Source organism: Galeopterus variegatus, unplaced genomic scaffold, assembly GCF_000696425.1.
Source record: "Galeopterus variegatus unplaced genomic scaffold, G_variegatus-3.0.2 Scaffold2606, whole genome shotgun sequence".
NCBI classification, from domain to species: Eukaryota; Metazoa; Chordata; class Mammalia; order Dermoptera; family Cynocephalidae; genus Galeopterus; species Galeopterus variegatus.
The window spans coordinates 237,626-252,144 of record NW_007728717.1 but is presented as its reverse complement, the minus strand read 5'-3'; the positions used below and the strand labels follow the sequence as shown (position 1 = coordinate 252,144).

The 14,519-nt window shown below is 50.4% G+C and overlaps 1 protein-coding gene across 2 annotated transcripts; it reads left to right on the top strand.

The window, feature by feature from the left end:
• Window positions 1-542: 542 nt before the first annotated feature.
• PIGO (phosphatidylinositol glycan anchor biosynthesis, class O) lies at window positions 543-8,427 on the top strand. Of its 2 annotated transcripts, none has more exons than XM_008582414.1 (10): window positions 543-1,211; window positions 1,845-1,988; window positions 2,358-2,481; window positions 2,807-2,966; window positions 3,286-3,465; window positions 4,151-5,678; window positions 6,287-6,421; window positions 6,639-6,853; window positions 7,428-7,498; window positions 7,640-8,427. In XM_008582414.1, the coding sequence occupies exons 1-10, from the start codon at window positions 701-703 to the stop codon at window positions 7,767-7,769; spliced, it is 3,198 nt and encodes a 1,065-aa protein (XP_008580636.1). In that variant the 5' UTR covers window positions 543-700; the 3' UTR covers window positions 7,770-8,427. The 2 variants fall into 2 exon arrangements, with proteins under 2 accessions (XP_008580636.1, XP_008580635.1); XM_008582413.1 differs by having other exon boundaries at window positions 6,215-6,421.
• Window positions 8,428-14,519: the final 6,092 nt, after the last annotated feature.

The window sequence follows — 14,519 nt, the reverse complement described above, 5'->3', positions numbered from 1 at the left end:
CCGGCTTTAGACCCGCATCTCTGCCCCGCTGTGCGAGGGAGGTCGTGCCTCTGGTCTCCTGGAGAACCTGGCCGCCCGGAAGTGGAGCGTGACTCCTCCCCTTCGTCCCCTCGGTCCCCACCAGGCAGCCCCTTCAGCAGGGCCCGGCTTCCCCTGAGGCTGCGAGCCCTTGCCACCCGAGGGGTGTTAGCATTGGCGAGAGGGGTGGAAACGGCCCGTCAGAGAGCAGTCTACCACTTGGAATAAGTTTCCCTTGTGGACTATGTTTTTTTAGAATTAGGATCCCGTGGTGTACTTGTGGAAATTCATGTGCTCCGCCCCCAAAGATCCTGGGGTGAGGCCTGGGAATAGTTTTTTTTTTTTTTTTTTGGCGGCTGGCCAGTACAGGGATCGAACCCTTGACCTTGCTATTATTAGCATCACGGCAGTAACCAACTGAACTAACTGGCCAGCGCCCTACAAGTAGCATTTTTAGCAACAGCTCCAGGTTGATGCCCATCATCTGGGGACCTCACCTTCAGAAACCCTGGTATAATAGGTGGAGAGGAACATTGCAATGGGTTTAGTATGGGACTGTTTGTCTCCAGGAAGGCTTTCAAAAGGAAGTGATTCTAGCTGGGTTTTGTATTGAGGGACAAGAATATCCACTGGTTCTTTGCCCCCACAGTGATAAATAATTTCCTCCCCTGCCCCTACCAGGATGCAGAAGGTCCCAGTGCTTCTCTTCCTGGCCTGGGTCTGCTTTCTCTTCTACGCTGGCATTTCTCTCTTCACCAGTGGCTTCCTGCTCACGCGTTTGGAGCTCACCAACCATAGCAGCTGCCAAGAGCCTCCAGGCCCTGGGTCCCTGCCATGGGGGAGCCAAGGGAAGCCTGGGGCCTGCTGGATGGCTTCCCGGTTCTCCCGGGTTGTGTTGGTGCTGATAGATGCTCTGCGATTTGACTTTGCCCAGCCCCAGCTTTCAAACGTGCCTGGCGAGCCTCCTGTCTCCCTGACCTTCCTGGGCAAACTAGGCTCCTTGCAGAGGATCCTGGAGATTCAGCCCCACCATGCCCGGCTCTACCGATCTCAGGTTGACCCCCCCACCACCACCATGCAGCGCCTCAAGGCCCTCACCACTGGCTCACTGCCTACTTTTATTGATGCTGGCAGTAATTTTGCCAGTCATGCAATAGTGGAAGACAATCTCATTAAGCAGCTCACCAGTGCAGGTCAGTCTGGGCCCCTTTGGAGGCCAGGGGTACCTTGGCAGATGTCTTATTAAAAAGTCAAGGAGCCAGAACTTTGGGTACCCAGCTGCATGTTTGACCATCATGTGGGGAATAGGGGAGGAGAAGGAGACCAGGGCCATGTGTGTAGGAAGCTCAGTTTGGGGGATAAAGGAGAGGGGATATGGGCTTTGTCTTTGTGAAACTTCTAATTTGCATGGAGTGTTCATTTCACTCTTGGGGAGCTCTTAGTAAAGGGTCAGGGGAGAGATGAGGAGAAGATAAGGGTCTTGGTTCCCAAGTGTGGAGAAGAGAGTGGAGGGATCCAAGCCCTGCTCACTCACTGACAGAAACAGCAGGATACACCCAGGAAAAACAGATGAGCAGAGATATCCAAGGAGTGAGAACTAGCAGAGCATTTTGTAGGAATGAGGAGTGAGAGGTCTGGGGGAAGTATGGTGATTAGGGAAAGCTTCAGGTGGAAACTTTTAGGCCCTGAAGGATGAGTTGCCAATAGAATTGCTGTGCTTTAGGGTGCATGGTTGGGATTTCTGATGGGTTTTTAAAGGGTCTCCTCTCTTCTTTTCCCTTGCCCTGACTCCTGTCAGGCTCTGACCTCCTCTCATGTCCCTACAGGAAAGCGTGTAGTCTTCATGGGAGATGATACCTGGAAAAACCTTTTCCCTGGAGCTTTCTCCCAAGCTTTCTTCTTCTCCTCCTTCAATGTCCGAGACCTACACACAGTGGACAATGGCATCCTGGAACACCTCTACCCTACCAGTGAGCGTGGGGCCAGAGCACTTAGTCCCTGACTGGGAGCTGGGGAGGGCTGTGTTAGTCCACATATTCTTTTTTCTTTTTTTGTTTTTTTTTTTAAAGATGACCGGTAAGGGGATCTTAACCCTTGACTTGAATGTTGTCAGCATCATACTCTCTGAAGTGAGCTAACCGGCCATCCCTATATGGGGATCCGAACCTGTGGCCTTGGTGTTATCAGCATCAAACTCTCCCAAGTGAGCCACGGGCCGGCCCTTAGTCCACAAATTCTAAACCTCTCATGGGTGTAAAGGCCTGGGGTTGTGTCCTTGGACATAGAGGAGTGTCAAAGCCTGGCTGGGTTCCCTGTGCTTAGTGTTCTCCCCTTCACAGTGGACAGTGGTGAATGGGACGTGCTGATTGCTCACTTCCTGGGTGTGGATCACTGTGGTCACAAGCATGGCCCTCACCACCCTGAAATGGCCAAGAAACTTAGCCAAATGGACCAGGTGATCCAGTGAGTGTGGGGTATTGGCTGGGGGAGTGGGTTTGTGTCTAAGAATCTTAAGATATGTGGTCCCAGGAGGAAAATTCCTTATCTTGGAATTCCTTATCTTATTTTGTTGCTGAATTCTGTCTCCAGGACTTTTTCTGAAGCCAGGGACCTCATTCATCTCGAATAACTCAGTGTGTGACTTTGGGCAGCAGGGCCATGGCCAAAGAGGTGTCTCTTTGCCAAACATCTAGGCCCTACTAATGGAAGTCATAGCTGGAGGTGAAAGGGCCCCTGAGAAAAGTCTTTGTCCATCACTACCTCCTGACACATTTTTTTTGGCCCCCAGGGGAGTTGTGGAGCGTCTGGAGAATGACACACTGCTTGTGGTGGCTGGTGACCATGGGATGACCATGACTGGGGACCATGGAGGAGACAGTGAGCTGGAAGTCTCAGCCGCACTCTTTCTTTACAGCCCCACAGCCCTCTTCTCCAGTACCCCACCACAGGTGAGGCCTGGGATGTGCCTTGGTGTATCTCCCAGTTTTTTTTTTTGCTGGCCGGTATGGTGATCTGAACCCTTGACCTTGGTGTCACAAGGTTGCGCTCTAACCAACTGACATCTCCCAGTATTTAGCCCACATCATGATCACAGCATCCTCATGGATCCTTCTATTTTAGGCCCCCAAATCCATGATCCTGGGTATCTCCACTCTCATTTCCTACCTAGGCCCCATGTCTTCCATCCCAAATACTGTTTGTTTACATCAGCTTTGTGTTTGACATCAGCTTTGTGATGAACCCATTTTCCCTTTTCTTTCCCTCTAGGAGCCAGAGGTGATTCCTCAAATCAGCCTTGTGCCCACACTGGCCCTGCTGCTGGGCTTGCCTATCCCATTTGCGAACATCGGGGAGGTGATGGCTGAGCTGTTTTCAGAGGGCAAGGATTCCCAGCCCCACTCCTCTTCTCTAGCCCAAGCCTCAGCTCTCTATCTCAATGCCCAGCAGGTAGGTAAGGGGGGCTAGGCTTCCAGGTGACAGTGAGGGTGGGTGTGAGAGAAGCATAATGACCCACTGCATTGTCCTTTGTCCAGTCTTTTTTTTTTTTTAAAGATGACTGGTAAGGGGATCTTAACCCTTGACTTAGTGTTGTCAGCACCACGTTCACCCAATGAGCTAACCAGCCGTTCCTATATGGGATTCGAACCCATGGCCTTGGTGTTATCAGCACCACACTCTCCCGAGTGAGCCACGGGCTGGCCCAGTCCAATCTTTTTTTTTTTCCTTTTTTGTCTTTTTTCGTGTCCGGCAACGGATCGCAACCCTCAGTGTCGCGCCCGTACCAGACCGGGACCGGAAACGGGATCGCAAACCTCGGTGCGGCGCCCGCACCTCGCTCAGCCAGTGAGCGGGAACCGGTCTGTATGTGGGATCCAAACCCTCGGCGGGAGCGCCACTGCGCTCCCAAGCGGCGCACTGCAGCAGTGCGCCACGGGGCCGGCCCCGGGCCCAGTCCAATCTTAATCTCACCTTTCATAATCATGTCCCCCTTCCTTTGTCCCTCCCTTCCCTCATCCCAGACAGAGTTTGTGTCCCTGATTTCTAGGCACCCGTTTTTGTAATATCTATCCTTATCTCTGCCTTGATTTGTATCACTGACCTAGTCCCCTTGGTTTTTGACCTTTTCTGCCAGGTGTCCCGATTTCTTTGCACCTACTCAGCTGCTACTCAGGACCTCCAAGTTAAAGAGCTTCATCAGCTGCAGAACCTTTTCTCCAAGGCCTCTGCTGACTACCAGCAGCTTCTGCAGAGCCCCCAAAGGGCTGAGGCCACACTGAAGACTGTGATTTCTGAGCTGCAGCAGTTTCTGCGGGGAGCTCGGGCTATATGCATCGCGTCTTGGGCTCGTTTCTCTCTGGTCCGCATGGCAGGGGGTGCTGCTCTCTTGGCTGCTGCCTGCTTTCTCTGCCTGCTGGCATCCCAGTGGGCAACATCCCCAGGCTTCCCCTTCCGCCCTCTACTCCTGATACCTGTGGCCTGGGGCCTGGCTGGGGCCATAGTGTATGCTGGACTCCTGGCAACTACTGGGCTGAAGCTGGATCCAGTAGTTGTAGGTGCCATGGCTGCAGTGAGCTCACTCCTGTCTTTTCTGTGGAAAGCCTGGGCTGGCTGGGGTTCCAAGAGGCCCCTGGCAACCCTACTTCCCATCCCTGGGCCTGTCCTGTTATTCCTGGTCATTCGCTTGGCTGCCTTGTTCTCTGATAGTTTTGTTGTAGCTGAGGCCAGGGCCACCTCCTTCCTTTTGGGCTCATTCATCTTACTCCTGGTTGCCCAGCTTCACTGGGAGGGCCAGCTGTTGCCACCTAAGCTGCTCACAATCCCCCGCCTTGGCTCTTCGGCCTCAATAGGTCCCCCAAGGCACAGTGGCACATATGCCTTGAGGCTTGGAGTTGGGTTGCTTTTATGTACAAGGCTAGCTGGGCTTTTTCATCGCTGCCCTGAAGAGACACCTGCTTGCCACTCCTCTCCTTGGCTGAGTCCTCTGGCATCCATGGTGGGCGGTCGAGCCAAGAATTTGTGGTATGGAACTTGTGTGGGGGCGCTGGTGGCCCTTTTAGCTGCTGTGCGCCTTTGGCTTTGCCGCTATGGTAATCTCAAGAGCCCTGAGCCCCTCATGCTCTTTGTGCGCTGGGGGCTGCCCCTAATGGTACTGGGCACTGCTGCCTACTGGGCATTGGCATCGGGGGCAGATGAAGCACCCCCACGTCTCCGGGCACTCGTTGCTGGTGCATCAGTTGTGCTGCCTCGGGCTGTGGCAGGGCTGGCTGCTTCAGGGCTCATGCTGCTGCTCTGGAGGCCTGTGACGGTTCAAGTGAAGGCTGGGGTGGGTACTCCAAGGACCAGGACTGTCCTCACTCCTTTCTCAGGCCCCCCCACTTCTCAGGCTGACCTGGATTATGTGGTCCCTCAAATCTACCGACACATGCAGGAAGAGTTCCGGGGCCGGCTAGAGAAGACCAAATCTCAGGGTCCTCTGACTGTGGCTGCCTATCAGTTGGGGAGTATCTACTCAGCTTCTGTGGTCATGGCCCTCACCCTGTTGGCCTTTCCACTTCTGCTATTGCACGCAGAGCGCATCAGCCTTGTGTTCCTGCTTTTGTTTCTGCAGAGCTTCCTTCTCCTACATCTGCTTGCTGCAGGGATACCCATCACCAGCCCTGGTAAATACATATCTCAGCCCTGATTTGTCTAAGGATAGTATTGATATGAATTCAGCCCCTCTTATTTTCAGGGGTTTTTTGCTCCTCTTGTTCTTCACCTTGCCTGATAGAAGGTCTTCCTGATGTCCTCCCTCATATCTGCCGTAGCCAAACTAATTGATGCCTCCTGTTGGCTCTCAGGGTTCATGGAAAGGGGAGATAAAGAGTCTTCCAAGACTTACATCTCGTGGAAATGCTGCATCCTCATGAGCACATTTCCTGATTTTCCAGTGATGAAAATGGTATATTATGAATATATAATGGCATAGTGAACTGTGTATATATGAGAGAGAGAAAGAAATACCACATTGGAGTTCAGATTAGAGTGATGGGGCCTTATGCTACAGAAGGAATTGGAATAACAGAGGTTGAGGTGATGGGCATGTGAGTGTGTGTGAGAATTAGCACTGAAGTTCTAGGAGTATATGATTGTGGGGGAGTAGGCTATGGATTAGGGAAAGAGATGTAACTTTAAAAAGGTGTATCTTTTCCTCCAGGTCCTTTTACTGTGCCATGGCAGGCAGTCTCAGCTTGGGCCCTCTTAGCCACACAGACCTTCTACTCCACAGGCCACCAGCCTGTCTTTCCAGCCATCCATTGGCATGCAGCCTTCGTGGGATTCCCAGAGGGTCATGGCTCCTCTACCTGGCTGCCTGCTTTGCTAGTGGGAGCCAACACCTTTGCCTCCCACCTCCTCTTTGCAGGTACCCCTTCATCCTTCCATTTGCTTCCATTGTTTATTCTGGCTTTGTAGAAAGAAAGGAAACACCTGGATTTGAGTGAGGAGATGTGGTTTTGTTGGATCATTGGCCTCCCCGGAGTAGGCTTATTGGGGCCTGAGCCATCTAGGGTGGTTGACGACCGGACTGTAGTGGTCCCAGGGTCCTCCATTGATTTCAGCCCTGCCCTCCCCCGAGGCAGTAGGTTGCCCACTGCTTCTGCTCTGGCCTTTCCTGTGTGAGAGTCAAGGGCCGAGGAAGAGGCGGCAGCAGCCCCCAGGGAATGAAGCTGAGGCCAGAGTCAGGCCGGAGGAGGAGGAGCCATTGATGGAGATGCGGCTCCGGGATGCACCTCACCACTTCAATGCAGCGCTGCTGCAGCTGGGCCTAAAGTACCTCTTTGTCCTTGGCATTCAGGTGGGTGTAGGAAGCGTTAGTGACCTTCTCTCATGAATGTGCATCACATTCTTTCATACTTTCAAAATACCTGGGAGAGGGCCTTGACTGATGTACAGGGAAGTGAAGTGGTTGCAAGCCGAGTGGCCTCAAGTAGCAACTTTGAGACTTGAACCTTCATCCTAATCCTGGATCATTTCCTCTCTACAACCTAGATCTGGAAACTGCTAGGTACATTTGGGGATTATGCCACTAATGGATAGACTGGAAAAGCTGAGGTGATGGCTAGGATTCTTTCCCAAACTGAGGTCATGATCCTCCTTTCCTCCAGAGGCAGATGTGACACTGACATCTTCCTCCACTCTGGAGGAAGTTAGCATTACAGATGGATAGTGACTAGCCCAAGGTCACATAGTGAGCCAGTAGTTGAGCCAGGACAAGAATTTGGTTTTCTAAATCTTAGCCCAGGTTTTTTTTCCACTGACACACACTACTTTCCTCTTCTTTCCATTTTGTACAGAGGCCTATAGCAACTCTGCCTTTGCCCTGCTTCTTTCCCTTCCCAAGTAACTTGTCCCCTCCTCTCCTCCCTTAGATTCTGGCCTGTACCGTGGCAGCCTTCATCCTCCGTAGGCATCTCATGGTCTGGAAGGTGTTTGCCCCCAAGTGAGTAGATTTGCTTGAGATGGTGGGGAGGGAGAAGCTTGGAGCAAAGTATGAATATCCAGGGTGGACAGGATTTTGACTCTGGGAAAAACGCACTAGACCTACTCTCTGTGCCTTGACATTTTCTACCTTCTTTTGCAGGTTCATTTTTGAGGCTGTGGGCTTCATTGTGAGCAGCGTGGGACTTCTCCTGGGCATAGCTTTGGTGATGCGAGTGGATGGTGCTGTGAGCTCCTGGTTCAGGCAGCTAGTTCTGGCCCAGCAGAGGTAGCCTAGGCTGTGGATGCTGGCACCTGGCTGCAGAGAGAGCTGGAGAACAATCTAGCTTGGCCTATCCAAGTGCCGGATGATCTACAAGAGAGACTCAGCCACACCTCTCACCATCATACAGCCAGGGCTCCTGGCTCCTGGAACTTCCTTATTTTATAATTCAGAATCATAGTGGAGCCTGATCCCTAACTCTTGATTTGGATGCATCTGAAGGACTAGGAGGGATGGCTCCAAAGTGGAATAAAATAATAATATAAATATGTGTGCCTGAAATGTGGGGGAACCCCCACTGTCCCCTATAGGGGATAGGGGGAGGGTCAGTCTCTCTACCCCCAGGCACAGATGGGATCAGTCATGTTAGGCAGGCATGGCTGCACCTGAGAACTTTTGAGAAGTGGTTGGAGTTGTCTGAATTCACTGCCCCCACCTCTTCCCAAATCATTCCTATTATCCCACCTGCCATTTTCTTTTGCCACACAACACATTTTATTAAGTTCCTATGCTTTGGCTGATAACAGAGAAGACTGAAAAGATAAGCCCATGTATCATGGATCACACAGACTCACTATCTGAAGCCCCAAATTGTGCTGTCTCCTCCTCTGCTATATCTTTTCACTGTAGAACATGCTTTGCCTTTCACTTCTGTGGAAGCCTCCCTAGTTTCCCAACTTGTGCTGCTTTTTATCAGACCTACTTGCCCGTCTTATGTAGCATTGTACTTTGTCTCATTGATTATTCCTGACTTGAAGCCAAAACTGTATGAATCTAATGTTTCTCTTCACATGTAAATCTCCCATACCCTCTGTCCACCCCTGTCCACTTGTGTGTCATGTTAGAAGAGCTGGCCTGAGATCCTCCTGGAGATGTCCATCAAAAGAGTTGGGAAAAGGCTCTGGAGAGAAGGGTCACGACTGGGGTTTTAGGTTTGAGAGGACAGGAGGAGCTAGGACTGCTGAAAAACAGAAGGACAGACGTTAAAACAATGGGACAGCACCTACCTTTGGCAGAAGGAAGAAGAGAAGCTAAGGAGCAGCGGTTGTGAAGTAAAAGTGTTCACCGTTGTTGTAGATAGCTACAGGAAGAGTTCCAATTATTAATGGCTAATAGTCCCTACTGTTAGAGAGGTCAAGAAGAAAGATGATGAAAAGTATGTCCTGCTTCAGGCATAGGGACATGTCATTGGTAACCCTGGAAGAGGTTTAATAATGCAAGGGGGGCTGAAGCTCAGGAGAAGAGGAGGAGAGACCTACGGAGTTCATGAAGGTGGGAGAAAATATGATGAGAGAAAAAGCTGCTCTGAGCATTTCGGGCGTGGCTGCTTTAAGGCTTGAGCTGATGGGCGCATGGAGCAGGAGCCAGCAGAAGCCGCATCTGTGCCCTTCAGATGGAGTTACTTGGAGGCAGCAGGAGAGAAGAGAGCCTTGGCAGCCGCCAGGACAATAAGACCACTAATAGGGTTCACGTAGACCCACGCAGGAGCGAGGAGCCAGAACAACTGAAAAAGGGGAACCATTCAGAGGCCAGTGAGTCATTGCAAGGGACCAGCACAGGGCCCGTCCCATGGGAAGTGTTTGGAGCACGGGCAGTGGGGGAGACAGGCCCACCAGGGGAACACTGGGACACAGCAAGGACAGCTGATCTGCCCCCCAATCAGCACAGGACCACTCAGAGGAGACTGGTCAGGAATGCAGAATTGCATGGGGTGCAGTTTGATGAAAAAACTCAGGCCCAGATCAGAGATTCTACAGAATACAGATCCACCGGGTCTCTGGAGAGCTGGAAGTACCTATAAGGCCAACCATTAAACCCTGAGCAGCACAAAAAGCCTTCCATAGGGAAACAGCAGTAAAGCAGCAATTTAAACAACCACACAGCTCAAGTACTGGTTCCCAAAGGAAGTTGCCCAGTGTTAGAAGCAAAAGACAAAAGACTAGCTCCGGCCCAGGCACACCACCAGCACCTTGGGGCCTGCTTGGGAACTGGAGGCTTGGATCTGGGGACCGGACCCCACTCCCACTTCCAGGCAAACTGCACCAGTGTCTCAGGGCCAGCCTGGGGAACTGAAGCATGGAGAAGGGGACTGGACCCCCCCACCACAACCAGGCATACCACGCCAGCACCTTGGGGCGTGCCCGGGGACCCAAGGCAAGGAGAAGGGGAATGGACCTCTCTCCCACAACCAGGCACAACATTTCAGCAACTTGGATCCCACCCAGGGACCCAGGTAAGGAGAAGGGGAATGGTCCTCTCTCCCACAACCAGGCACACCACGCCAGTGCTTCAGGGCCTGCCTGGGGACCTGAGACATGGATAAGGCGACTGGACCCTCCTCCCACAACCAGGCACACCATGCCAGCACCTTGGGGCCTGCCTGGGGACCCGAGACATGGAGAAGGGGACTGGACCCCCCTCCCACAACCAGGCACACCATGCCAGCAGCTTGGGGCCCGCCCAGGGACCCAGAGCATGGAGAAGGGGACCGGACCTCTCTCCCACAACCAGGCATACTGAGCCAGCGCCTTGGGGCCCACCCAGGGACCCGGGATATGGAGTTGGGGACCAGACCTCTCTCCCACAACCAGGTACAACATGCCAGCAGCTCGGAACCCACCCGGGGACCCGGGGCATGGAGAAGGACTGGGCCTCTCTCCCACAGCCAGGCACACCGAGTGCCTCGGGGCCCACCCATGGTCCTGGGGCATGGAGAAGGGGACCGGACCACCCTCCCACAACCAGGCACACCATGCCAGCACCTCAGAGCCCACCTTGGGACCCAGGGCATGGAGAAGGGGACTGGACCTCTCTCCCACAACCAGGCACACCACACCAGTCCCTCAGGCCATACCCAGGGAGGGGCCTGAGGCATGGAGAAGGGGTCTGGACCTATCTTCCACAACCAGGTAGACCAAGCCAGTGCCTTAGGTCCTGCCCAGTGACCTGAGGTATGGAGCCGGGAACTGGACCCTCCTCCCATAGCAGGCACAAAATGCCAGCACCTCGGGGCCCACCTGGGTACTCAAGGCATGGAGAAGGGGACTGGACCCTCCTCCCACAACCAGGCACATGGCGCCAGCGCCTTGGGGCCTGCCCAGAGACCCAGGGTATGGAGAAGGGGACCAGACTGCCCTCCCTCAAACAGGCACACTGCGCCAGCACCTCAGGGCCTACCCAGGGACCTGGGATATGGAGAAGGGGACTGGACTCCTCTCCCACAACTAGGCACATGGTGCAAACACCTTGAGGCCTGCCCAGGGACCAGAGGCATGGAGAAGGGGACCAAACACACCCCACAACCAGGCATACCTCCAGTGCCAGGGAGCATACCAAAAACAGCACCACGTGGGTGGCCCACCACAGCCACCACAATAACCATGGCTGCTGCAAAAGTGGCTAGGTGCTACAACCACCACGCAGATAGTCCACCAACCACTGGAGTGCATTCACACAAGAGTCACCAGCAGAGACAAAGAAAAGAAGAGGATGTCTCTTTCAACAAAACCCATTTCAGAGTGACAGAAGAAGCATCTGCTCTATGATAATATTGGGGGACCTGATCACATCTCTCAGCATTGGACAGATCATCTAGGCTACAACTCAACAGAGTAACCATTGTTCTTTCAGAAGGAGAGAAGAAATCTAGGGCAATTACAGGAGGGAGGGAGAGGGAATGGGGGAAGGGGAGAGATTGGACAAGGGGCATAAAGAATACTTATGATTTGTAACAATATATATGCCAGTAATATTGATTTAATCAACATACCTCAATGTTCAACCCCCAAAATATGTATAACCGATTTTGATTCAATAAATAAAATAAATTTTTTAAAAAATTGAACAACAACAAAATAATGCAATGGGGAGAAATTGGGACCCAACTAACCTATAAGATGAGTTAGAAAAAAAACCCTTTCCCCGTCTGGTGGACACAACTCTCAAGCAAAGTTTGGTGAGCAAACAGTGCCTTTATGACAAAGAAAAAAAAAGACCCTCCATTCCTAGCACTCCTGGGAAAGATTTCAGCCCCCACTCACTCATCTTGTCATCCAGCCCTCCTGCCCCCAGCTTTTTTTTTGCAGGGGTCCCTTGCCTAGAGGCCTATGGATAATTTGCTGATCTGCCAGCCATGTCTATATCCTTTTCATAAGATTCTTTTAGAGAAAGATATGTTAGCACACTGATTTACACTATTAAAATTTTGGTTAGGGGCTGGCCAGTTAGCTCAGGTGGTTAGAGCACAGCCTTTTTATTTTTTATTTTATTTTATTTTATTTTTATTATTGTTTTTTCTAAAAAAGATGACCATTAAGGGGATCTTAACCGGCCATCCGTACCGCGCTCAGCCAGTGAGCGCACCGGTCAGTCCTCTATAGGATCCGAACCCGCGGCCGTGGAGTGTCGCCGCGCTCCCAGCGCCGCACTCTCCTGAGTGCACCACGGGGCCAGCCTTTTTTTTTTTTTGAGCTGTTGCCATTCTTGCCATGTGACTGCTTGCGTCACCATGGGATCCTGTAGAGAGTTCCTACCTAAAAGAAGGCCCTCACCAGATGTGCCCCCTGGACTGTGGATTACCTAGCTCCCAAAGCTGTAAGAAATAAATTTTGTTTCTTTATAAATTACCTAGTTTTGGGTATTCTAAGTGACAAAAAACAGACTAATACATTCATAGAACATAAAATTCACCATTTTAACCATTTTAAAATGTATAATTCAGTGGCCTTTAGTACATTTCCTGTGGTGTGCAATTATTATCACTATCAATTCCAGAACATTTTCATCACCCCAAAAAGAAATCCCATACTCAGTAAGTAGTCACTCCCCTTCTTCTCCCCCTAATCCCTGGCACCACTAATCTGCTGTCTCTATAGATTTGCCTATTCTGGATATTTCATATAAATGGGATCATACAATATGTACCCTTTTCTGTCTCACTTCTTTCACTCAGCCTAATTTTAAAGTTTATCCATGTCGCAGCATGTATTGGTACTTCATTCCTTTTTTTTTTTATGGCCAAATAATATTCCATTGCATGGATATACCATATTTTGTCTATACTTTCATACACTGATGGACATTTAGGGTTTTACCTTTTGGTTATTATGAATGTTATTGCTGTGAACATTTGTGTGTGTTTTTGTTTGGACATGTTTCCGTTTTTCTTGGGTATATGGCTAGTGGTGTATTGTGGAAAATTGCTGGCCATATGGTAACTCTATGTTTAATCTTTTAAGGAACTGCCAGTCAGTTTTCTAAAGTTGCTGCACCATTTTATGTTCCCACAGCAGTATATGTAGGTTCTGATTTCCCCACATCCATGTCAACAGTTGTTATTATCTGTCTTTGACTCTAACCATACTAGTGGGTATGAAGTAATATCTCATTGTGATTTTGGTTTGCATTTCCTTGATGTGTAATGATGCTGAGGACCTTTTCTTGTTCTTATTGAAGAAATGTCCATTCATATCCTTTGCCTATTTTTTATTTGGATTATTTGTCTTTTTATCATTGAGATGTAAGCATTCTTTATATACTGTATCTAGATACAAGTCCCTTATTAGCATGCTCTAACCAACTGAACTAACCAGCCAGCACACCTCCCTCCATCCCACTTTTTTTTTTTTTTTTAAAGATGACCGGTAAGGGGATCTTAACCCTTGAATTGGTGTTATCAGCACCACACTCTCCCGAGTGAGCCACGTGCCGGCCCCCTCCATCCCACTTTTTAAGAAATTTTTTTGGTGGCTGGCTGGTACAGGGATCCAAACCCATGACCTCGGTGTTATAAGGCTGCATTCTAACCAACTGAACCAACTGGCAACAGTCTTTTATCAAGATATATGATATGAAAATATTTTCTCCATACTGTGGGTCATCTTTTTATTTTCTTGATAGTGTCCTTTGAAGAACAAAATTTTTTAATTTTGGTGAAGCCCAATTCATTCTACTTTTTAAAAATTTTGTTGTTTGTGCTTTTGGTTTCCTATGTAAGAAACCATTGCCAAGTGCCACAATTTAGTTTTTGGGTGTTTCTATCACCGCCCCCAAAATTTCCTCCACTCAGTTTACAGTGAGTGAATCCCCAATCCCACCTTATGCCTTGATGTTTTCGGTCTTTATAAATTTATCTTTTCTGGACATGTCGTATAAATGGAATAATGAAATATAAGATCTTTTGGCTTGGCTTCTTTGACTTAGGATTTTGTTTTTTGAGGTTCATCCATGTTGGTGCACTATTTTGCCCCTTTTCATCGCTGTATCATTGGCTGTAACCAACTGATGGACATTTGGATTGTTTCCGTTTTTTAGCTATTATGAACATTTTAATTTTTTTCATTTTGAGTTGATTTTATTCATGTAGGCTCGAGGTTTGTTTTTGTTTTTTTTCCACATGGATATCCAATTCTTCTAGCTCCATTTGTTGAAAGGTTTAGGCCAGTACCTTTGAGCAGTGCAGGTTGCACAAGCACAGAGCCGCGTTTCCAGCAGTCAGACTGCACGCAGTTGAGCAGGCAGTAGTGAGCGTTTTGGTGCTCATTAGTCAACAGAGAAAGGATGGAACGATTACGGAGGGCCTTGGTCTCCCGTCAGTGCGGTTTGGAGACACTTTCCGCCTGGGTTGTTCTTTTCTCGGCCGCTCTAGGCGGTACTACGACTCCCAGCATGCACCGCGAGGGTCGGGGCGCGGGGTTCCCCCCCCCCCCCCCCCCCGCGGGACACCCCACAACCCACCGGGGGGGGGGGGGGGGGGGGGGGG